This window comes from Petromyzon marinus, chromosome 31, assembly GCF_048934315.1.
Source record: "Petromyzon marinus isolate PM22_M1 ecotype Great Lakes invasive population chromosome 31, UKy_Petmar_22M1.pri1.0, whole genome shotgun sequence".
NCBI lineage: Eukaryota > Metazoa > Chordata > Hyperoartia > Petromyzontiformes > Petromyzontidae > Petromyzon > Petromyzon marinus.
In genome coordinates, this window is record NC_133697.1 from 5,852,131 (window position 1) to 5,877,421 (window position 25,291).

Below are 25,291 nucleotides of genomic sequence, written 5' to 3' on the forward strand. Positions count from 1 at the left end.
TGGAAAAAGCTGCCCCTTCTTGTGCCACGGTGAAACAACAAAAAAAACTGGGCTCGAATTAAAGCGAGAGAGGACCAGCGCCGACGATGAGCCAGGGTGATGCTGCCCCCAATAGACGCCGTCACTCCTGAAAATGTTGATGCGCTCCAGAAGACGGCGATTTGTGACAGAAGATCAACAGCCAGGCACAGAGCTGAGGCAGTGGATAACCAGCAGGGGGTCGTCCCGGTGAGACGTGTGGACAAGGCCAGATTAAGTTTGAGGAAAGCTCGGGGTTGTTATGGTCTGGGAGCCCCCTCTTTATTTATTCAGTTCCTTCCTTCGACTGTTTTACCATTACCCGCGCCCAGTGCCAAACACTCCACTGATATTCTCCCCGCTGATTTCAGTTTTTCAACTGAGATGTATGCGAATTGCCATACAGCTAAATTGGTTCAGTGACAACGAACAGATACATTTTAATTTTGGCACAAAGGTTGGCAGTAATACACACGGTGGTGCCGTGTTAAATTACCGAGTGCAATGGGTGCCCAACTATTCCTGGACGTGTGCGACCACTGTCAGCCCTCTAAAACGTTCTTCTCACGGACCACCACTCGGTTTTGTGAAAGAAAAAAAAATCACCGCAACAGCTCCGCAGACCACTTCCCGCTAGTGTCCTTGCGGAGCACCAGTGGCCTACAGGCCACGTGTTGGGAACAACTGCTCTCTAATGCCACGGATCAACTGTTAGAAAGTGGAATACAATTATTGAGACCGGGAATGGGGAAAAGATTTTGAGGCCCGGGCATCAAACTAAACTAAATTATTTTTTTAATTTTACTAGGCAAGGCCTGCTGAGCTGTATAGATCTTTTTTTCATCTGAAGCGACCTGGCCACAAATGATGCGGCTCAATGATGTGGTTCAATGACGCGGCTGATCACGTGGAAATTTATAGCGGCCAAATAATTTAAAAGCACGTTGATTCTAAATTGTGGAAGGAAAACCAGAGGACCTGGAGAAAAATGCACGCAACCACAGGGAGAGAGACACGCAAACTCCAAGTATACAGCAGGCGTCAGTGTCGGGATTGAACCCACGACCTCCTGTATACGAGGCGGGGTAGTTAACATCTCGGTACCGTAGCGCATGCCAGCAGCCCCTAAATGCCCAGCGGACGCATTGATCAGCCTCCGGGTGCGTGCGAGTGTGCGTGCGAGCATGCGAGCGTGGATGCAGACTGACTTGTAGACGTCCTGGAAGGTGAGCTCCCCCTGGGCCACGAGGAACCCGCCCAGGCGGAAGACGGCCGCGTACGCGAAGCACAGGATGCCCTGGGTGAAGCCGAAGGTGACGCTGAAGAGGTAGCCCCTGCGCTTTATGACCCTGCAGGCGGCGCGGCGGGGGAGAGGGGCGTGCAAAGTTCGCGATCAAAACGGTGGGGGAGAGGGGGATTGCAACATGTGTGAAGTATTCCCTCGTAATTCACGAACTTGCTATCCGCAATTTTGGCTATCCGCGAATCGCATCTGGAACTCTGCATCGAGAGAAATAAAAGAAAGTGATGATGCGAGCATTATAATTTAAGGTAAGTTCATTCATAAACTATTATTTAATCAATCTTGACTTAAAGCTTTTGTGACTGCAGGAATTCATATTCTTTGGGTCTTTCGGTAAAGTCACGTACATGGTTCAAAGAAAATAACAAAAACCAATGACGTTTCGATCACAACACAAGCGATCATCATCAGGAGGAAAACAGAGGGGAAAAGCTGCTGAGGCAGACCGTTTTATAGGTTTAAAATGGGTGCAGCCCAATGGTCATGAAGTCAGCGGGGCTAGTGATGTTATTGTGAGAAATTAGCATGTTAATGTAACTAAGCGACATGTCTCGGATCGTGTTCGTGAGCATAAGGCAGATTTGAAACACGGTAGGACCAACACGTCGGCCGTGGCTAATCATTGTTTTAATGCGGTTGGCTCACACGAAATTGATTTCTCTAAGACGAAGGTACTTTGTAAGCCCACTGGCTATCAACAAAGATTTGTTCATGAAGCCATCCACATATAGAGACACAGACACAATTTAAACCGAGAGGATGGGTACAAACTAATCATTGGAAGGACATCATCAACCAGTTTAAGTCATAACTGGCTGTGATGTTCCCATCCTGCTACCTTCAGATGTTAGTTGTTATTTTCCGATTTTACATTAACAGGTTAAGTGTCTCACACCAACACAGCTACCTCCGCGCGCCGACCTCAACGCGGCGGTGGCTCTGCGATCTCCCATTAACATGCTAATCCCTCACATTAAAATGTTAATCTCTCGCATTAACATGCTAATCTCTCACAATAACATGCTATTATCTCACATTAGCATGATAATATCTCACATAAACATGCTAATGCTAATCTCTCACATAAACATGCTAATCTCTCACATTAACATGCTAATATCTCACATTAACATGCCAATATCTCACATTAACATGCTAAGCTCTCACATAATCATGCTAATCTCTTACATTCACATGCTAATCTCTCACATAAACATGCTAATCTCTCGCGCTAACATGTTAATCTCTCGCATTAACATGCTAATCTCTCACATCCACATGCTAATCTCTCACATCACCATGTTAATTTCTCACATTAACATCACTAGCCCCACTCACTTCGTTTATGACCCTTGGGCTACACCCATTTTAAACCTATAAAACAGTCTGCTTTTAGCAGCTGTTTTCCTCGTTTGTGTTGTGATCGAAACGTCGTAGTTTTTGGTTTATTTTATTAATTTGAACCTTTCTACGTGACTTTACCGAAAGAGCCAAATAATATTATTTAATACTTTAACATTTATTTAATGATAACCAATAAAAAATAGTTATGTTATTAATTTTTTCATGTATTTGAAACGTTTATTTATTTAAGGTAATTCAATCAAAGTTTTTCGTAGGCCACCATCATTATCCGCGAAATTTGCCATTCACGAGCATCTCTGGAACGTATCCCTCGCGAATAACGAGGAGATATTGTACGTATGTTGAACTTCTTTCGCACCGTGCGTAGCGAACTATGCTAATCGGAGGTGTGAAAGAAATTTGTCTTCAATTTAGATTCAAATGTGCACAAGTGCGAGCGAAGAGTATTTGGTTGCTATGAATGCCCACGCGATAAGCCACTTTGTTGACCTACCATTTGCGGCCAGGTCGCTCCTGAAAAAAAACAGCCATATAGATAGCTCAGGGGGCCTTACCTGGTAAAACTAAATCAATTGCCTAGTTTAGTAGTGTGGTGGGTCGACGGTCCGCACCTGTACGGCTCGAGGAGACACTGCTCGAACATTCCGCTGAACTTCTCCTCGAGGCACAGGGACGCCACCGTCCGGATGTTCTGCACGGCCTCGGTGGAGATCTGAAGGCGAGTTCACGGCGTCGCTCCGAATGAGTCGCTCAAGAACAACAAAGTCGCACCGACAACGCGACCCGCTGCACGAGTTCTGCCCGCGCTCTCATTTTCGACGAATTATCGTTGTTGCAGTTGCCGCAGTTCGTGGTTGTGTCTTGCTGCGCAGCTCCCCGGTGCATTTCCAGGTTGTGCCGCGTGTTGTTCGGCACCACGTCCGACGTTTCTGTTTCCGAAGAGTCTCCTGGAAGCCCGTTAAACATGCCCGACGTTTGGCCAACGAACGTTGGCATGCGGTTGGAACCATGAGACCAACACTTCCCGATTAGCATGGTTGACTACGCACGTTGAATATTTTGTCATAAAAATAACAATAAGGGCTACACTAGTGATGTTTTTTTGTTGCATGCGCACAGCCGTACGAGCACACTTTAATTCCCGCTCGAGCGCTCCACCATATAAATGTGGAATTTCCACCACTGACTTGGGGCTGTTAAGAATACGATGAGCAATAGCTCATGCTCATTCGAAAATTCGGTGGCAGTCATTCATTTAAAATCATCATCATACACACAACATTGGCCTCACGTTGGCCAAATGTTCCACGTTTCACCAAGAAGCGTCTCGAGAGTTTAAATGTCACGATTCCACCGCCGTCGCCGCCAGCGCCACCACGTGTCCCTCCTCGCGCCGCGCGGACCGCTCACCTTGCTGGCCTGCTCGTACGCCCGCTTGATGGTGGTGGCCTCGGAGCCCTGCAGGACGCTCTGCACGAGGCCCGCGCCCACCATGAAGGGCATGAAGGCGAGCATGAGCAGCGCCAGCTTCCAGCCCACGAGCAGCGCGATCAGCAGGCCCGTGGCCAGCCCCGAGACGTTCTGCACCAGCATGCCGGCCCGCCGGCCTGTCGCCTGCACGGCACGGCGCGGTCAGCCGAAATCGTCGAACGAGCCAAGCCATCGGGAGGCGTCGACGGCACCTCCGTTTTATAAATTGGAGGGGCCAACAGAGCGTTGTGATGGCGGTGGGTGGGGGTCGGGGGGGGAGAAGGGAGAGAGGGAAGGACAGGAGCGTGGGGCTGCGGTGATGCCGCAGATGTTAATTAAGAGCCAATTGGTTTCTACTGCATGGAGGGGCTGTAGCCGAGGGGATGGGATACAACGCAGCTCGGTTTAGCACGCGAGTAACGCCGATCTGCACCTCAGATTCCACGGTCCGCTTTCATCACCCACCCCCTCGGCGAGAGCGTCTCACCCGCACCGAGGGACGATCGCTTTCGTAAGCCTGCAGCACGTCGCATTTTTGTGTTGTTCGATAAACAGCAGACGCTATCGTAAGAGTTACGCGTCACATCGCCATCGCCTTCGTCGTCGACAGCGCGACGAGGGAAACTCACCCCCTGGACCTGCGCCGCGTCGGTGGACAGCTGCGCCGTCAGCGCGCCGGTGTTGTTCTTGTGATTGTCGAACCAGCTGATCTCCTGCAGAGCACGCACCAGCAACCATCATCAACCACCCCCTGCCCGCGTCATTCCTGCCAGCCGAGCGGCGTAACTTAGGGGCCGTCCATAAATGACGCCACGTGATTTTGGACGATTTTTGCCCCCCCCCCCCCCCCCCCCGTCGTCACACGGCGTCACAAAGAAGTCAGACCCCCCCCTCAAATATGACGTCACAAAGCTCTGCCCCCCCACTCCCCCCCCCAAAACCACGTTTCCATTTTGAAAATAAAACATGCTTCAAATAGCTTTAAACTATTGTCATTGTAGTGCGTATTTAATGTGGCGCTGCACTCTGATGTTGTAGGAGAAAACATTTATTAAAAAGTCTATTTAATCAAGTAGAACGTGTTGTGTATATTGATTCAAAGTTGCGCATTTTGATGTGACGTCACATTTCTCAACCCCCCCACCCCCCCTCGTCACACATCGTCACAAATGTCTGACACGCCCCCCTCCCCTCCCTGCCCGAGGGGACTCTCCCCCTTGGGGTCACCAAGAGGTCGGGGAGCCGGGAGCGCTGGCCGGTGGGTTGCCTGGGGACGTCCCGGCAGCGCCGGTTTTTTCGGGCATTGGCGACGGAGGAATATGCCCGGGGGCCGGTAGCCACGAGTTGGGACTCGGCTCGCAAAGGGGGGGGGGGCTGCGATGTCCGGATCTGCAGCCGGGCGGCTCCGATTGAGCCGCTCGCCCCACGCGAGGGGGGGCGGCGAGCTCGACTCTACGTACGTCGAACTTCTCTCGCACCGTACGTAGCTAATCGGGAGACGCGGTGCGATTAAGCAGCCGGAAGCTCGGCGATGGACGAACGAATGGACGCAAATCCAGAAGGCATCGCGGCTTTCAAGGACTGGAACCGTGCACGAGAGCTGGGCTCCGGCCACTCCGTGGAGGCCGCTGGCTCGTCAAGGTGGGGTCGGTCACGAGGCGCCGCCGGGCGCCAGTGTGCCCGAGTATTTAGGTTGCCGCGACGGCGATGTCCAATACGGCCTTGGTGGCTCATCGGGGGAGCGGGGCGGCTCGCGTTCGGAAACGTCGCAAGTTCAAACGCTGGTCTGGGTGTTGGCTCTCCCCATCGTCCCTCCCCGGGTCGATAAAGTGAGCACCTTACCACTTTGTAGAGAAGTCAACAGTGGTTTTCCAATGGAGAGACTCACCCCCCACCATAGGAATGTGGAATGTTCTGTCCCTGTCTCGAAGTTATAAGCAAGATTTCTGATCTCATATATATTTATATATCACCTCTTTTCCGAGGCATTTTGCTACAATTATACAATTGTACATAAGATGTTCGTGGTTGTGATAAAGAGCGGGGTTGTTAAGAGTGGTGGTGGTGGTGGAGTAGTTGTGACAGGAGAACAGGCGGGAGTGGTTAAGTAGGGGTTGAGGTAGTGGTAGTGATAGGGGTGGGGGTAGTGATGGGGGTGGGGGTAGTGATCGGGGTTGGGGTAGTGATAGGGGTTTGGGTAGTGTTAGTGATAGGAGTAGTGATAGGGGTAGTGATAGGGGTTGGGGTAGTGTTAGTGATAGGAGTAGTGATAGGGGTTTGGGTAGTGTTAGTGATAGTGGTAGTGATAGGGGTTTGGGTAGTGATAGGGGTTTGGGTAGTGTTAGTGATAGGGGTAGTGATAGTGGTTGGGGTAGTGTTAGTTATGGGTTTGTAATAGGGGTATTGATAGTGTTTGGGGTAGTGATAGTGGTTGGGGTAGTGTTAGTGATAGGAGTAGTGATAGGGTTGGGGTAGTGTTAGTGATAGGGGTAGTGATAGGGGTTTGGGTAGTGTTAGTGATAGGGGTAGTGATAGGGGTTGGGGTAGTGTTAGTGATAGGGGTAGTGAAAGGGTATAGTAATAGCTTTCACCCTTTTATCTGGCACAAAAACTGACACCTTTATACAAGGGATCATGTTTGCAATAACCACAACACAAGCAGTCAATTTCAAGGACAGTGCATATCATTATCAGAGTTGTCTCTTTTTGTTTGCATTTTGACTGCTTGTGTTGTGGTTATTGCAAACATGATCCCTTGTATAAAGGTGTCAGTTTTTGTGCCAGATAAAAGGGTAAAAACCTATTACTATATCTTGCTACTGGCAAAGAAGGTCTCATAGTGTAGTGATAGGGGTTTGGGTAGTGATAGGGGTTGGGGAAGTGTTAGTGATAGGGGTAGTGATAGTGTTGGGGTAGTGTTAGATATGGCGTAGTGATAGGGGTATTGATAGTGTTTGGGGTAGTGATGGGGTAGTGATAGGGGTATTGATAGGGGTTGGGTTAGTGATAGAGGTTGGGTAGTGTTAATGATAGGGGTAGTGATAGGGGTTGGGGTAGTGTTAGGGGTAGTGATAGGGGTAGTGTTAGTTATAGGGGTAGTGATAGGGGTGGTGATAGGGGTTGGGGGTAGTGATGGGGGTGGGGGTAGTGATAGGGGTTGGGGGTAGTGATGGGGGTAGTGATAGTGGTTGGGGTAGTGTAAGTGATAGGGGTAGTGATAGGGGTTGGGGTAGTGTTATTGATGGGGTAGTGATAGAGGTATTGATAGTGTTTGGGGTATTGATGGGGTAGTGATAGGGGTGGTGATAGGGGTTGGGGTATTGATAGCGGTTGGGGGTAGTGATGGGGGTGGGGGTAGTGATAGTAGTTGGGGTAGTGTTAGTGATAGGGGTAGTGATAGGGGTTGGGGTAGTGTTATTGATGGGGTAGTGATAGGGGTTGGGGTAGTGATAGGGGTTGGGTAGTGTTAATGTTCGGGGTAGTGATAGGAGTTGGGGTAGTGTTAGGGGTAGTGATAGGGGTAGTGTTAGTTATGGGGGTAGTGATAGGGGTAGTGATAGGGGGTGGGGTAGTGATAGGGGTTGGGGGTAGTGATAGGGGTAGTGATAGTGTTTGGGGTAGTGATAGGGGTAGTGATAGGGGTTGGGGTAGTGATAGGGGTTGGGGTAGTGAAAGGGGTTGGGTAGGGTTAGTGACAGGGGTAGTGATAGGGGTATTGATAGTGTTTGGGGTAGTGATAGGGGTAGTGTTAGTTATAGGGGTAGTGATAGGGGTATTGATAGTGTTTGGGGTAGTGATGGGGTAGTGATAGGAGTGGTGATAGGGGTTGGGGTAGTGATAGGGGTTGGGGGTAGTGATAGGGGTAGTGATAGTGGTTGGGGTAGTGATGGGGTAGTGATAGGGGTTGGGGTAGTGATAGGGGTTGGGTAGGGTTAGTGATAGGGGTAGTGATAGGGGTATTGATAGTGTTTGGGGCAGTGATGGGGTAGTGATAGCGGTAGTGATAGTGTTGGGGTAGTGATGGGGTAGTGATAGGGGTAGTGATAGGGGTTGGGGTAGTGATAGGGGTTGGGGGTAGTGATAGGGGTAGTGATAGTGTTTGGGGTAGTGATGGGGTAGTAATAGGGGTTGGGGTAGTGATAGGGGTTGGGTAGGGTTAGTGATAGGGGTAGTGATAGGGGTATTGATAGTGTTTGGGGTAGTGATGGGGTCGTGATAGGGGTAGTGATAGTGTTTGGGGTAGTGATGGGGTAGTGATAGGGGTAGTGATAGGGGTTGGGGTAGTGATAGTGGTTGGGGTAGTGTCAATGATAGGGGTAGTGATAGGGGTTGGGGTAGTGATAGGGGTTGGGGGTAGTGATAGTGTTTGGGGTAGTGATGGGGTAGTGATAGTGGTTGGGGTAGTGATAGGGGTTGGGGTAGTGTTAGTGATAGGTGGTAGTGATAGGGGTATTGATAGTGTTTGGGGTAGTGATGGGGTAGTGATAGGGGTTGGGGTAGTGATAGAGGTTGGGTAGTGTTAATGATAGGGGTAGTGATAGGGGTTGGGGTAGTGTTAGGGGTAGTGATAGGGGTAGTGTTAGTTATAGGGGTAGTGAAAGGGGTGGTATAGGGGTTGGGGGTAGTAATGGGGTAGTGATAGGGGTATTGATAGTGTTTGGGGTAGTGTTAGGGGTAGTGATAGGGGTAGTGATAGTGTTTGGGGTAGTGATGGGGTAGTGATAGGGGTTGGGGTAGTGATAGGGGTTGGGTAGGGTTAGTGATAGGGGTAGTGATAGTGTTTGGGGTAGTGATAGGGTAGTGATAGGGGTAGTGATAGTGTTTGGGCTAGGCCTGGTGATAGCTGGGGGGCGGGGACAGGGAGTAGCAGTAGCAAGATGAGCTCAGGAGAAGAGATGGTTGACTACGTATGGTGCGAAAGAAATTCAACACACATACATACAAGGGAGGAGATGAGTACCAACGCAATCCTCAGGTTAGTAGGAAACCACTCTGCCTTTTGCAGCAGAGCTCAGGGGCGTGTTCACAGATCACTCTGTGTGTGTGGGATGATGCCGATGATGACAACGACGACGAGAATGATGATGATGACGAGCCGTGCGCTCTGTGGCTGCGGGGTCGCACCTGTCTGACCATCGCTTTGAAGCTCCGCTCACGGAGCCTCCGTGTCAGCACCTCGCCGGACTTCCCAAACGTGTAGCCCTGCGGGGCGCAGCACACCAAACCGCCCGGCCGTTATGCTTAAACGGCCCGAGTTCGATTCCCGGCCACGGCATAGTGTCAGTGGTGAGCGATAATAAAAAATCTCCCGCTCCGTCAGCACGTGTGCAATGCGCGAACGCATGCTTCCTACCTGTACGATGTTCACCACTAAGGCTGACCCTCCGATGGCGATGAACATGAGGCACCAGAAGACCGATTTCTCCCTCTGCTCCTCTTCCGTGGGCAGCGTGAACGTCTGGGGGTGCAGGCGGTACGACACGAGAACGCGGCTCACTCATCACCTGGTAGACAAAGTGTCCATCCGGCCCGGTGTTCCGAGATGTTATATACCTCGTCTGGTATACAGGAGGTCGTGAGTTTGACCCCTGAAGCCTGCTGTATATGAGGAGTTTGTGGTATCTCTCTCCCCATGGTCGTGTGGATTTCCCTCCACATTTAGAAACATGCATTTAGAGTATTTGGCTGCTACGATACATGTCCACGTGATAAGCCACTTCACTGAAATATAATTTGTGGCCAGGTCGCTTCTGAAAAAGAGCTACATAGCTCAGTGGGCCTTACCTCGTAAAATGAAAATAGTTTAGTTCAGTTTATCAAATTCCAGTGGAGTGCGGCGGTTGACTCATGCCATCATCCCTCTGGGGGGGGGGATCGTAAAATTAGTACCACTTTGTGGGCAAGTGAACAGTGATTGTCCTATGGATAGACTAACATCTGCCAAGTGAAATGTGGAATATTCACCACTTCTTCGGGGCTTCTGAACTGCAGATGGGGCAACCTGTTCAATGCTCCTGTGAGCAGGAAATCACTTGGACTTTGACTGCAAAGTGGCAAGGGGAGAGATACGCGTTTGCTAAGGAATTACGCTGAAAGAAGACAGAGGGACACGTGGATTCGAGAACATGCACAAACTATCGACGTGACATTGAGCGTTAAGAAGAGTAAGTGGGCTTTGACAGGCTCCCGACTGAAGACGGTGGTTGGTTGGTGGCTGGCGGTCGAGGCTAGTCGAGACAGCCAAAGGAGGAGTGAACATGCTGAGAGTGCGTCCACGGCAGAGATGGAGCGATGAATCCAGGTCACCACGTACAGGTGCCAGATGGATTGCCACATCGCAAGATCGTGAGAGATCGCAAATGAGTTGTGGGGGGGGGGCTGCATCCAGGAGTGGATTGATAATGGCTGCTGCTTCTGCCGCTGATGATGATGATCTCAACGGAGTGATTACCGGGGCGCGCGGTGCAGCTCACCCCGATCAGCTCGGCGAAGATGATGGCGAAGACCGGCTGGATGGCGCCGTTCACCGCTGCCACCATGATGCCCAGCAATATGTATGGCCACTCGGGAGCGTTGAGCCTCAGCATCTGCAGGAAAGAGATCCCTCGCGCCGCCTTCTTCTCATCCTGTCAAGAAAAACCGCCGTCATCGTAGTCATCATCACAGTCGTCATCACTGTCGTCATCGCTGTCGTCATCGCCGTCGTCATCACAGTCGTCATCACTGTCGTCATCGCAGTCGTCATCACTGTCGTCATCACAGTAATCATCGCTGTCGTCATCGCTGTCGTCATCACTGTCGTCATCACAATCGTCATCACTGCCATACAGTAGGTTATCTCTGGTGTAGGCCAATCAGTTTGTAAGACAGTGCATATATATTTTCAGAGCATGTTTGTTTTGCGTGTTTTGTCACAGGTATGTGTGGTTAATGCAGACTTGATGCCTTGCAATAGGTGTCTCTATTTGGTGTTTGAACATCTTAACACCTCCTGTTTCATTGCCAGAAAGGGTGAAGCCTCTTTCTTATTTTTTTCAACCAGGACAACATGGTGAGCTGGCACCCCCTCTCTCTCTTCCTCCATCAGCCCCGTCAAATCACGTGAGATTTGTCTTATATTCTCTAAGATTTAAGATAATATTTTGACGAAAGAATTACATTCATAGGAGGACAAATTGAAAAATGAGAGCAATTTTAAATTAACCGTAGACAGTCGTCTGTATTCGTTACTCCCACCTCTTCAGTGTCGCCATCTAATATTATTTCTACTACGTCTTCCCAACCTCTTCTGCCATTTTAAATCAATTCAATGTTTATTTCATTTCATGTAAAAATAATCCCGTGTAGCCAGTAACCCAGCTAGTTTCTGTGGCGAGAGCCCACAGTAGCCACTAACAATAGAGCTACTGTCGTTGGGGTGGGGAGGAGCCCAGCCAGCAGCCAGCCAGAAAACTCGAGGCATAGATTATTTGTATGTATGGATGTATGTTGAACTTCTTTCGCACCGTACGTAGCCAATCGTGCGATTTGTAATCGTAGTACGACTGGGAAACAGCAGAACAGAGTTCTGCGCCCCGTCCCTCGGCGCATACCGCCCCGCATCAACGGCTCGGCAGAGTCACCAACCTCCTCCTCCTTCTGCTCCTCCTTGTCGTTGCCATCTCCAGCCGCCACCGTGAGCTCCTCAATCCCCTCGCTATCGTCCGGTGAAGCCCCCTTGTCCGTGCGAGCGACGGGCGCGGGGATGTCCGTGAGCGCCGGGCGGTCGCCGGGACCCTCTTCCGCGCTCGCATCGCGGTTCTCACGCGGCGGCTCAGCGACTCCACCCGCGTCCTTCCCGCTCGACTACAAACGTGAATGGTAAGCACAGATCATCGTCAGTGTCGCCGTCGTCGTCATTGGGTTCGATGTATCCACTGCCGGACTAAGGTCTCTCCGAGATGTCACCATCCGTCACGGTCCTGCGATGCGGCAATGCTTCGAGCTGCAGCTCGCGAGTTGGTTTCACCGCTCCATCTCCGAAGTGGGAGTCCTCTCGGGAGAGTCCCCTCCCCCTGATCGCCACTCCGGCATGAGGCTTCCGGTCTCAGCCGGCGATGTGCCCTGCCAATCACTGGACATGGGAGCTTTTTTTTATATACCACGTCTCACCGTGCTGGTTGAGTGTGGGTTTAGGGAGGGAGGACGCGGAAAGGACCGACTCGTCGATTTAACCAAGCTGTGAAGTTGTTGGGTTCGTGTATACGTTATAGGGAGGGAGCGAGGGAGGTGGGAGAGAGGAAGGGAAACAAGGGAGGGAGGGAGGGAGGGGGGGGAAGCGAGCGGAAGGACCAACTCATCGGTTTATCCGAGCTGTGAAGTTGTTGGCTTCGTCTAAAAGTAAATCATGTATTTAGAGGGAGAGGGGGGGGGGGGGGCGCACCTGCGCCTGGGTGAGGTTGAAGTACATCCCCCGGCGCTGCAGCAGCTCCTCGTGGCTGCCCATCTCGGCCACGGCGCCGCCCTCCAGCACGGCGATGGTGTCGGCGCTCTGCACCGTGGAGAGGCGGTGAGCGATCACCAGCGTGGTGCGGCCACGGCGAGCCTGTGTGCACGCACGACGGGCGGTCGGTCAGCGTCCGCCGTCCGTCGTGCGTGTCAGTCATATGGGGGCTGTTTAACCTTTATCATTAACTATTAGCAGCGTTGAAGCTGTCGGGGCAGAGTGTGCCCGCCGATTTCCTTTTTTGCTTGGTAACTGGGTCCCAAAATTTTGGGCGATGCTTTTGATCACTTTGGTCAGTTTTGAAAAAAATAAATATATGTATATAAAGGATAAGTCCCCATAGCAACGCAACTTTGCGCTCGAGTTGTGGTCATATTGGATCATCTTTACGGGAGTTATCGCGTGTGTCCCGCCAACCCACGCGCTGTAACGGATGTACAGACAGAGCTAATGCCTAAACGTTTTTTTTAATTGCAGTTAAGTAATGCGAAGTAGAAACGATGGAAACGAAACGGTAAACACGGGACGAAAAAAACAATCGTACCGTGAATCAGATCGCTACCCGCTGGTCGTGAAAACTCGGCAAGTCGCCTTGAGGCCGAATCACCATAATAAACATCGGCGACGATTTTGCATTGCGGCATTTCAAGCGGGAACCAGAGCAACTCTAACAGCGCCGTCCGTCGTTGGCCTGACGGACGTTTTGAGGTTCTTGGGCCTGTGCCCGACAAAGTGGGGGGCGTACCCAGTCAGGGGCAAGGGGGTCGAGGGCAAGGAGGTCAAGGGCAAGGAGGTCGAGGGCAAGGAGGTCGAGGGCAAGGGGGTCGAGGGCAAGGAGGTCAAGGGCAAGGAGGTCGAGGGCAAGGAGGTCGAGTGCAAGGAGGTCGAGGGCAAGGGGGTCGAGGGCAAGGAGGTCGAGGGCATGGAGGTCGAGGGCAAGGAGGTCGATGGCAACGGGGTCAGGGGCAAGGAGGTCGAGGGCAAGGAGGTCGAGGGCAAGGGGGTCGAGGGCAAGGAGGTCGAGGGCATGGAGGTCGAGGGCAAGGAGGTCGAGGGCAACGGGGTCAGGGGCAAGGAGGTCAGGGGCAAGGGGGTCGAGGGCAAGGAGGTCGAGGGCAAGGAGGTTGAGAGCAAGGAGGTCAAGGGCAAGGAGGTCAAGGGCAAGGAGGTCAGGGGCAAGGAGGTCAGGGGCAAGGTGGTCAGGGGCAAGGGGGTCGAGGGCAAGGCAGGTGGTGTACCCGGTCGAGGGCGGCCTGCACAATGCCCTCACTGGCCGTGTCGAGCGCCGACGTAGCCTCGTCCAGTACGAGCACGCGCGGGTCGCGCACGAGCGCGCGTGCGATGGCGATGCGCTGCTTCTGCCCGCCGCTCAGCTGCGTCCCACGCTCCCCCACCGGCGTCTCGAACCCCTGAACAGCAAAACGAGCACGGCATGGCCATCACGATCGTCGTCATTGCTATCGTCATCTCTATCGTCATCTCTATCGCTGTCGTCATCGCCATCGCCATCATCATAATCATCGACATCGTCATCATCGTCATCGCCATCATCGACATCGTCATCATCGTCATCGCCATCATCGACATCGTCATCATCACCATCATCGTCATCATCGACATCGTCATCGTCATCATCGTCATCATCGACATCGTCATCGTCATCGTCATCATCGTCATCATCGACATCGTCATCATCGTCATCATCGTCATCATCGACATCGTCATCATCAATATCGTCAACACCGTCATCGTCATCACCATCGTCATCATCATCATCAACGAGTACGGAATTCCCTCGTTCTTCACGAACTTGGTATCCGCAATTTTGGCTACTCTCAAATCGCATCTGGAACTCTGCACAGACTGCATCGAGAGAGACAGACAAAGAGATGAATAAAGTGACGAGATAAAGTGCTACCGTCTCCCACGGTTTACTCGACGTTGGCAGTCCCTATGCCAGGCACCTGCACGCGATTGTTCCAGGCTTTGTCTGCCACCCCGTCGTTCATCTTGACTGCGGGCCACGGTCCCCGTCTGGCCGCGATGCGTCCTGCCCAAGCCCACTCTTACTTTCATAAACAGTCAATGTGAGATCTCTCTAACCAGTGGCATTTTACATACTTGCTGTCATTATTATTGCTCATAATAAAGGTTTCTGGGTTAGATCACGTTATTTATAAATGTGTCGCAGACCCTTCACCACCCGACACGGCCAATCAGTAAACAAATGTGTCACCTTCTTTGGTTCTTTCGGTAAAGTCACGTAAAATGAGAATAAAATAATAAATTGATAATATAAAATAACACAATAATATTCTCACGACGTTTCGGCCACAACACAAGCGGCCTTCATCAGGTGAAGGGACGAGACTGTCTGGTAGGACAGCGCTGGAGTGAAAGAGCCACGTTCAGATCACGACCTTTAAGCTCTGCGAGAGGAAACAAAGCGCCTTGACAAAGGAATTATCAATTTATTATTTTATTCTCATTCTACGTGACTTTACCGAAAGAACCAAAGAAGATGAATCATTGCAGTCACGAAAGCTTTAAATCGAAATTCAAATGTGTCACGTTGACAAAGGACAAATACTCTTTGGTTCTTTCGGTAAAGTCACGTAGGTAGAAAAATAAAATAAAACAAAAAATAATAAAATATCACGTCCTCAGGCGGAAAAAAATATAACCCAGCAGTGGAACTGCTGATCGAAACGTCTTGAAATATTATTTTTTGTTCCATTTTATTTTTCTACCCACGTGACTTTACCGAAAGAACCAAGGAGCATGGATTCCTGCAGTCACGAAAGCTTCAAATCAAGATTAAAAGACAAATAGTTCACTACTTTAGCCCACCGGTGTGTTGAAGAGTGAATCCACAACATTTACAATTTTGAGTACGACGTTTCGCTGGTAATTACATCCAGCATCGTCGTCAAAACGCCTCGCAGATCCGCCGCTACTACAGTCTGTTCTCCTGTCGCGCGCGTGGATTTCACCACGCGAATTAGATACGACGTGATGTATGTATGAGGACACACATTTTTGTCATAACACGGATGCGAATTGTACGGCGCGTGAGTAGGGAATAAGCGGTCGTACGGCTGCCTCGGCGTGGCATCACACGAGGCATTGGGATGCTGCTGGATGCTTCGAGGTGCTACCCACCACGCGCCTTGGTCTTTGTTCGGCCTGCGTACGCATCTCACGTCTGTTATCAGGGACTGCGCTTTACATTACATATTCTTCATTACGACGCAATTTACCCGTAACGCAGTGTTCTTCGGGAACGCAAGCTACCACCGCGGCATAGACTGCATCGACAGCTATTCTCGATTGCCACGATTCCCGCCGGAGTCCGAGCGGTGGCGGCAGTGGCGGCATCACCTCCGGCAGCGCCGCGATGAAGTCGTAGGCGTAGGCCTCACGCGCCGCTCGCTCCACGTCGCCGCGGCTCACGCCCTCGCGCCCGTACGCGATGTTCTCGGCGACGGAGCAGCCGAAGAGCACCGGCTCCTGCGACACGACCGCCACTCGCTCCCGCAGCCAGTGCACGTTCAGCTCCCGCACGTCGTCGCCGTCCAGCAGGACCTGAGGGCCGCCCCGTCGCGCAAACGGCGAGTCAAGCGGCGGCGGACGCAGCGACGCTCGGACCACGTGTGGGCCGGGGAAGTTTTTATTTTTTACCAAGGACATGTTTAGCAATTGCCAGGCATGTAAATTCTGCCACAGCTTAAGTGTGTATTTATTCAGAGATATGTCAAGCAGTGTGAGGGAACAAAAGGGAAATGTTTTGACCTGCAGTGCGGTGATGGACACGTTTGTCACGGCCCTCAGATGTGTGGGGGCCTCAATGAGGGCTAAAGGGGCACCAGACGGGGCCTCATCTGGCATATGGCCCCAAGCCTCCAAAATGCTCTTCATGGCCACTGGTTTTGTCTAAATATCCGTCTGAGGACGATTTTCTCATTTTCACACAAAAAACTCCCTACCAATCGCTAGGAAATCATTCACACGGCTTAGCAATATGAAAATCAATACCCAGATCTTTAAAGACTTTTTGAGCGAAATTGTAAAATGAATACTCTCAAAACATAATTATTTTCTCTATGCTGCATACCCAAGCAATCACTGCACGCGTGTTAGAACACGTGCACGTGTTAGAACACGTGCACGTGTTAGCACACGTGCCTACAGCATAACAAACCTGTCCCTTTATGGCTCCCTTAATAGAATGGCTTTGCCAGCTTGTTTAATGTAATATTCTGAAGTCTCACATTTGGTGGTGGTGCACTCCCTCAACGGAGGAACAGCAAAACTACACAAACTCCTTCTCTCCTGAAGCACCCTCATCACGGCAAGCAGGGCTCAATATTGGCATTGAGCTCCTGAACATATTGCCATGTGCAAGAAGAGTGATAGTGGCGGCAGTGGCGATGGTGGTGATGATGGCTGTGGTGATTGTGGTGGCGGCGATGGCGGTGGGGGTGACGGTGGTGATGGAGATTGTGGTGGTTATAGTGGTGGCGGTGATTGTGGTGGCGATGGTCATGTCGGTGGTGATAGCGGTGGAGGTGGTGGCCGTGGTTGGGGCAGCTGGTACCTGCCCCTCCTGGGGATCGTAGAGTCTCTGCAGCAGCTGCACGCAGGTGCTCTTTCCACAGCCGCTGGGCCCCACCAGCGCCACCGACTGTCCCGGCCGCACCTCCAAATCCAGCCCATTCAGAACCTGACACAAGCCACAGTCGTCTTCGAGAAAACTCAGACTTGTTTGACCATACTTCACCATATGGGACCCTTTCGCCAGTATCAAACTTATGAAGAAACAAGAATAGGCGTTAAATTTTGACTTCAAACTTTCGTGACTGCAGGAATTCATATTCTTTGGTTCTTTCGGTGAAGTCACGTAGATAGAAAAATAATAATAAAGTTAATGAAAAAATAAATTAATTTAATTTTAAAAAACCAGGACGTTTCGATCGGTTGTGTTGCCATCGAAACGTCGTGGTTTTTATTTTTATGAGATTTTTATTTTATTTTTTATTTGTATTCACTTTATTGTTATTTTTCTATCTACGTGACTTTACCGAAAGAGCAAAAGAATAAGAATAGGCGTTTACCCTTTTCTGGCAATTAACGAGGTGTCCAAACACAAAATCGATATACCTATTTCAAGGCATTGAGTCTGCATCAGCCACACATACTTGCGGCAAAACATGCAAAACAAAGACGCTCTGATAATATACGCATCTTAACAACAGTGTTATCTCCAGATAGGGCAAACCCTATTGTTATCATCCATCATGCTTCACCACTCTGGTCGATGAGGGTTAGTGATTGGGGAGCTATGGGGGAGGGGCACGGTGGGGTGGGGGTTTGGATGACACTGAGAAGTAATGGCAGACATGACCGGCAAGTGAGTTCGGGTCACAGAGTTCACTGTGACTCTCTCACCCAGTGGTACACATTTCAGTGTCTCTCGAGGAGTCAATGAACTGTGGAATTGACCTCTGACTGGAGTTCGAACTTGTGGCTTTATGATTGAGGGCCCCATGCTCTTACCACAGTACCACAAATGCCGAATGTATTATTTGGTAGACGTCATCGTGTTTCATCGTCGTAGTTGAACCCGTCTATCTTACCTGCTGCCATATGGATGAGAAACATGGACACTGACAAAGAAAATGGAACTAAAACGCGTAGATTTACTGTGAAGCGTGGAGAGGATGCACGATTGGAATGATACGAGAGACAGGAAGAGGAACACGTGGTCTAAAGCAGGGGTGGACAACCTGTAACAGAGCTAGAGCCAAAAAAACCGCACCAACTCCACCCCAAACCACCCACTCCACCCCAAACCACTCACTCCACCTCAAACCACCCACTCCACCCAAGCCACTCACTCCACCTCAAACCACCCACTCCACCTCAAACCACCCACTCCACCCCAAACCACCCACTCTACGCCTAAGCACCCACTCCACCCCAAACCACCCACTCCACCCTAAACCACCCACTCCACCTCAAACCACCCATGCCACCCCAACCCACCCACTCCACCCCAAACCACCCACTCAACCACAAACCACTCACTCCACCCTAAACCACCCACTCCACCTCAAACCACCCACTCCACCTCAAACCACCCACTCCACCTAAAACCACCCACTCCACCTCAAACCACTCCACCCCAAACCACCCACTCCACCCCAAACCACCCACTCCACCCCAAACCACCCACTCCACCTCAAACCACCCACGCCACCCCAAACCACCCACTCCACCTCAAACCACCCACGCCACCCCAAACCACCCACTCCACCTCAAACCACCCACACCACCCCAAACCACCCACTCCACCTCAAACCATCCACCGACCTTAACCATCCACCCACTCCAAGCCACCCCACCCATCATTCCCCCGCAACTTGTTGTCCTTCCTCCTCACCTCCGATGAGGACGGTTGGATACGTATGGTGCTAAAGAAGTTCAACATCAATACATTCACCCACCCCATACCACCCCACCCACCCCAAGACACCCCGACCGTCGCACCTGCACGTCGGGGCGAGTCGGGTAGCTGAACTTGAGGGCCCTGAAGCGGATGTGCCCCTGGGTGGACGAGGGCCGGCGCCCCGACTCGGCGGCGCTGTCGATGGCCGGCGTGCGCTTGATCATCGCCAGCACGGGGGTGGCGGCGGCACGGGCCGTCGAGATGTACTCCATCTGGCTGGCGGCCTCCCCCAGCGAGGACGCGCCGATCAGCACCGAGAAGAACACCTGAGTCGACACGCAGCGGGGGGGGGGGGGGGACGGCCGGGAAAGGAGCAGGAAAAAAACAACCGCTGGTGACCATGGGCACTCGTCGCTTACGAACGCCCGTGGTTGACGCTTTTGGTGGCGCATTAGCGTCTCTCGAGTGGACTGCGAGGCCGGATCGGCGTGGAAAATCCTGACCTGCGGCGCCGAATTCACGGCCCAACTCGGCTTGAATAGCCGCACACGTGCAAAGGCGCAACTCTGGTTCGGGCTCAGGGTTACGGTTCGAGTTTATTTTGTTTAGGCAAGTGGGAACTCGAGCAACCAGGATATATAGTCTTGTGTGCGAGAGGGACTTGGGCTCACCAACTTGACAAAAGCCAAACAAATAAAAACAATACATTTTCGTCACCTCTCAAAAACTGCGGCGTGTTTCTTCGGGGAGAGTACACTCATACTCGCGAAACCCAGACAAAGTGATGCTTTATATCTGTGCGTGTTTGTGCCCCAGTGAAACGCGGCACAAGAGCATTGCGCGCACACGGGGCGAGTACAGCGGCGTAGCGTGGCTCGCATGGGCCCCCCGATGCTGGAAATGAAATGGGGCCACCCGCCCGCCCCTCCCCCCCCCCCCATCTACGTGGCCCGGCGCCTACGCACTCCCCCGGCCTGTCGGCCCCGGTGTGCACAGTTGCTCCGCCCTGCACGCTCGACAGCCGCGGCGGCACTTGGGGGTCGGGCGGCTCGGCTCACCGTGATGAGCGTGCCAACCGTGTAGTCGTCGCTGTTTGGGTCCAGCACCAGCGTGGTGCCGTACCAGAACGCGAGGCCGTACGTCCCGTACACGACCAGCATCGTCATCCCGATGCCGAAGCCGTTGATGAAGCTCTTGCGCAGCCCCATCTTGCTCGCAGGCGCCAGGCTCCGGCTGTACCTGTGGTGGGATGGGTGGGGGTGGGTGGGAGCGACGATTTAGTGGGGGGGGGGGGGGGGGAAAGCTGTAGCTGATGAATTCACAAATAATGCGGCCACCAATCAGGATTGGTTTTGGTGCGTAGCGGTGGTGGTGATCGTGTTAATCGGTGTGACGACGATGCATGGAACGAAAGGGACAGATAGGCGTTGAGGTTAGGGTTAGGAGTGGAGATTGACTGAAGCAGAAATTTGTTTTTGCAGCTGCCTGTGATTAAACTGGGTCTCAATGTCGAGTGAAGTGAGTGTCTCAGCCCCAGTTAGCAATGACTGCACGCAAAAACCATCAAATTTAATTTGGCGATGCTCTTAAATGGGATAAATTGCAGCTCTGAGACGTAAAATACGTCTTCATGGCGACTGTGATTCAAAGTGGCAGGGTGCGAGAAAATATGCTGCCCTCTACTCGGTGGACCAGGGATCAATTGAAGGGATCTGAGAGATATCTGTGTGATATCCGCTTCTGTGGGCCATTCTCAAACGCGAAGGGTTGCACTCCTGTGCAAGAGACCCGAATGGATTCACCTCATGACATGACACCGATAACACAATCGCGATGAAATTGAGGGAAACGTTTTGAGAAAAAAGATAGCACAGTAGTGATAACGAATGCAGTCCGATATTGTATAGAGATGTTCGCTGTAATTTTGCAACACCAACGATGCATCTCTCACCGCTCCACCTCCCGCGCCTCCCCTCCGAACGCCACGACGGTGCGGATGTTGGAGAGAACCTCGCTTGCGATGGCTCCCGCCTGCCCGTACGCCGCCAGCTCCTTCCTGCTCAACGCCGTCGACGCCTGCAGCGTGCCGTTGAGACGGGATGGGACGGGATGAGATGGGGTGAGATGGGATGGGATGAGATGGGATGGGATGAGATGGGATGGGATGAGATGAGATGGGATGAGATGGGATGGGATGAGATGGGATGGGATGAGATGGGATGGGATGAGATGGGATGGGATGAGATGGGATGAGATGGGATGAGATGAGATGGGGTAAGATGAGATGGGATGGGACGGGATGAGATGGGATGAGATGGGACGGGATGAGATGAGATGGGATGAGATGAGATGGGATGAGATGGGATGGGATGAGATGGGATGAGATGAGATGGGATGAGATGAGATGGGGTAAGATGAGATGGGATGGGACGGGATGAGATGGGATGACGTTGGAATGGGATGGAATGGGATGGGACGAGATGAGATGGGACGGGATGAGATGGGATGGGATGAGATGGGATGAGATAGGATGAGATGAGATGGGATGGGACGGGATGAGATGGGATGAGATGGAATGGGATGGAATGGGATGGGATGAGATGGGATGAGGGCCGCCAAACATTTTAAACGGTTGGGGTTTTGACAGCGTGATGGGGGTGTTTTCACATTTGTGTATTGTCGGCGGCCCCATGTTAGGGTTCGCACTAAAGGCCACTGGGGGACGCCAGTGGCCCACGGGCATTTCAACGAAGAACACTCATGTATTCCTATATGAATAAAATAATGCTCAACTCTTTTCCGATTCACTGGAAGATGAAGGCCTCCACATTCCGTGTCAATCACTCGTCAGTGTTAGCTGGTGTAGTCTAAGGAGTCCAAGGCAAGTTGAGGCTATCACCCACCACTCATAATAGCCGTGGTGGGAACTCAAAGCAGGGGTCGCCGGATTCATAGCGCAGCACGCTCACCGCTACGCCAACTGCTCCACACCCATATTCTTTGGTTCTTTCGGTAAAGTCACGTAGGTATAAAATAAAACAAAATAAATTAAATCACGATGTTTCGGGCGCAACACAAGCGTCCGTCATCAGGTGGGACAACCACAGCAAGAAACAATTGCTGAAGTGGGCAAAAGGGCTGCTGTAACAAGAGGCTATATAGGTAAGAGAGGGGGGGATGGTGGATTATAAAATAAATAAAACGAGATGAGGGCTTTGCCATCACAAAACCAAAATAAATAAAGAACGCTGCTTCAGAAGGCTATTTGCCTTTCCAATATAAACGTTATTTTACTTTTTTATTTCTTTATATTTGGCTGGGTAAAACACACCCTTGAGTATTCTTGGTTCTTTCGGTAAAGTCACGTAGAAGGAAAACAATAAAATAATACAAATATAAACCAAGAATATGAATCCCTGCAGTCACGAAAGCTTTAAAACACCCTTGAGTGTTTATTTTGGTGTTACATTTACCCACAACCACCCAAGACGGTTCCCCTAATAAATCTGGTGAAAGCGCGACTCTCGCGCAGACGCCACGGCGACCAAGGATCGCACAAACTTTGATAAACGCCGGGCGGTGATACGGTGTTTTGAGAAAGCGGCTTCTCCAATGTCACCCCGACTGACGTGGAGCCTTGAGGAACCCGAGCTCTGCCCTTGGACAAACGGGTGGCCCACTGCATCATTGTCGTGACCGTATCGCCCGGAATGTCTACATCACTGTCACCTCGACATCTGCGAGTCGTGGCGCCATGGGCCAGGGGCAGGCACTGTCGAAGTTAGGACGTGGAGGGTGGGGGGGGGTGGTGATGGGTGGGGGGAGGTGGGGGGGGTGGTGGGGAGAGGAGCAGCGGGGGGGTAGAGTCCGACCCGCGAATGGTTCCCAGTGGCTGTTGACGCCTCGGTGGCGAGATGTTGACTCCCTCGCCTGGTATGTAAGAGGTCGTGGGTTCGAACCCGACCCTGACGCCTGCTGCTGTATATTTGGAGTGTGCATTTGGCTATCCCCATGGTCGTGTGGATTCTTCCCTGAGTCCTGCGGGTTTTCCCTCCACATTTATAAACATGCTTTTCGAGTATTTGGCTGCTATAAATTCTCACATCATCTCCATATTGCTGGAAGGTCTGTTCGATGGGCCAGCCATCGAGCAAAGACGGTCGCAGCATCGCGCGCTTTCAGATGCGCTTCTGCGGCCGTCTGGAATGCTCTTCCATCCGATCTTAGGAAGCCACTGGAGCTATGCACTTTTAAATCTAGATTGACAACTCATTTGGTAAAATCAGCTTTTTCTGTTTAGTTTGTGGTCCTTCCCCCGCACCTCCGATTAGCGCGGTTGGCAATGTACGGTGTGAAAGAAGCTCAATATAAATATATGATAAGCCATTTCGTTGATCTATCATGTGTGGCCAGGTCGCTTTTGAAATAGAGCTATATAGCTCAGTGAGCCTTACCTGCTAAAATAAAAAATAGATTAGTTTAATAGTTTAAAAATACTTTCATTACAAATCCACATTGAGCCGCTATGAGATCATTACTGTTGTTGTGCTATATGTAGGACTAACAAACCCTATTTAACTTTGACCAGAACTGCGACATTGTGGGTGAGAATTGGCCACAGCTAACCGTGCCGTGGGTGTCTCTTAACCACAGCTAACCACGCCGTGGGTGTCTCTTAACCACAGCTAACCACGCCGTGAGTGTCTCTTAGCCACAGCTAACCGTGCCGTGAGTGTCTCTTAGCCACAGCTAACCGTGCTGTGAGTGTCTCTTAACCACAGCTAACCGTGCTGTGGGTGTCTCTTAGCCACAGCTAACCGCGCCGTGGGTGTCTCTTAACCACAGCTAACCGTGCTGTGGGTGTCTCTTAACCACAGCTAACCGTGCTGTGGGTGTCTCTTAACCACAGCTAACCGTGCTGTGGGTGTCTCTTAACCACAGCTAACCGTGCCGTGGGTGTCTCTTAGCCACAGCTAACCGTGCTGTGGGTGTCTCTTAGCCACAGCTAACCACACCGTGAGTGTCTCTTAGCCACAGCTAACCGTGCTGTGGGTGTCTCTTAACCACAGCTAACCACACCGTGAGTGTCTCTTAACCACAGCTAACCGTGCCGTGGGTGTCTCTTAACCACAGCTAACCACGCCGTGAGTGTCTCTTAACCACAGCTAACCGTGCTGTGGGTGTCTCTTAGCCACAGCTAACCATGCCGTGGGTGTCTCTTAACCACAGCTAACCGTGCCGTGGGTGTCTCTTAACCACAGCTAACCACGCCGTGGGTGTCTCTTAACCACAGCTAACCGTGCCGTGAGTGTCTCTTAGCCACAGCTAACCGTGCCGTGGGTGTCTCTTAACCACAGCTAACCGTGCTGTGAGTGTCTCTTAGCCACAGCTAACCGTGCTGTGGGTGTCTCTTAACCACAGCTAACCGTGCCGTGGGTGTCTCTTAACCACAGCTAACCGTGCTGTGAGTGTCTCTTAGCCACAGCTAACCGTGCTGTGAGTGTCTCTTAGCCACAGCTAACCGTGCCGTGGGTGTCTCTTAACCACAGCTAACCACGCCGTGGGTGTCTCTTAGCCACAGCTAACCGTGCTGTGGGTGTCTCTTAGCCACAGCTAACCGTGCTGTGCTGTCCCCACACCCGCGACGCCTCCAGTAGCTGTGCCACTACGGCAGATGCTATGCCTTGCCAGTAGCTGTGCCACTACGGCAGATGCTATGCCTTGCCAGTAGCTGTGCCACTACGGCAGATGCTATGCCTTGCCAGTAGCTGTGCCACTACGGCAGATGCTATGCCTTGCCAGTAGCTGTGCCACTACGGCAGATGCTATGCCTTGCCAGTAGCTGTGCCACTACGGCAGATGCTATGCCTTGCCAGTAGCTGTGCCACTACAGCAGATGCTATGCCTTGCCAGTAGCTGTGCCACTACGGCAGATGTTATGCCTTGCCAGTAGCTGTGCCACTACGGCAGATGCTATGCCTTGCCAGTAGCTGTGCCACTACAGCAGATGCTATGCCTTGCCAGTAGCTGTGCCACTACGGCAGATGCTATGCCTTGCCAGTAGCTGTGCCACTACGGCAGATGCTATGCCTTGCCAGTAGCTGTGCCACTACGGCAGATGCTATGCCTTGCCAACGCGTGTTGCAATCGCTCGGCTAGATTCGTGCACTGGAGTCTTGCGACATTGCCCGAACACGTTGCC

The 25,291-nt window shown here is 51.7% G+C and overlaps 1 protein-coding gene across 1 annotated transcript in view; it reads right to left on the reverse strand.

Annotated features, from left to right (window-relative positions):
- LOC116947956 (ATP-dependent translocase ABCB1) overlaps positions 1–25,291 on the reverse strand; it is a 39,700-nt gene that overhangs the window by 10,993 nt on the left and 3,416 nt on the right. The window contains exons 2-16 of the mRNA XM_032964303.2: positions 21,041–21,165; positions 20,148–20,328; positions 19,191–19,415; positions 17,239–17,364; positions 16,023–16,226; positions 13,880–14,050; positions 12,579–12,740; positions 11,783–12,001; positions 10,630–10,782; positions 9,510–9,614; positions 9,281–9,358; positions 4,786–4,869; positions 4,097–4,300; positions 3,298–3,398; positions 1,227–1,367 (exon numbers count right to left, since the gene is read on the reverse strand). Coding sequence (XP_032820194.2) covers positions 1,227–1,367; positions 3,298–3,398; positions 4,097–4,300; positions 4,786–4,869; positions 9,281–9,358; positions 9,510–9,614; positions 10,630–10,782; positions 11,783–12,001; positions 12,579–12,740; positions 13,880–14,050; positions 16,023–16,226; positions 17,239–17,364; positions 19,191–19,415; positions 20,148–20,328; positions 21,041–21,165 — 2,279 coding nt within the window. The remainder of the gene's footprint in view (positions 1–1,226; positions 1,368–3,297; positions 3,399–4,096; positions 4,301–4,785; positions 4,870–9,280; positions 9,359–9,509; positions 9,615–10,629; positions 10,783–11,782; positions 12,002–12,578; positions 12,741–13,879; positions 14,051–16,022; positions 16,227–17,238; positions 17,365–19,190; positions 19,416–20,147; positions 20,329–21,040; positions 21,166–25,291) is intronic.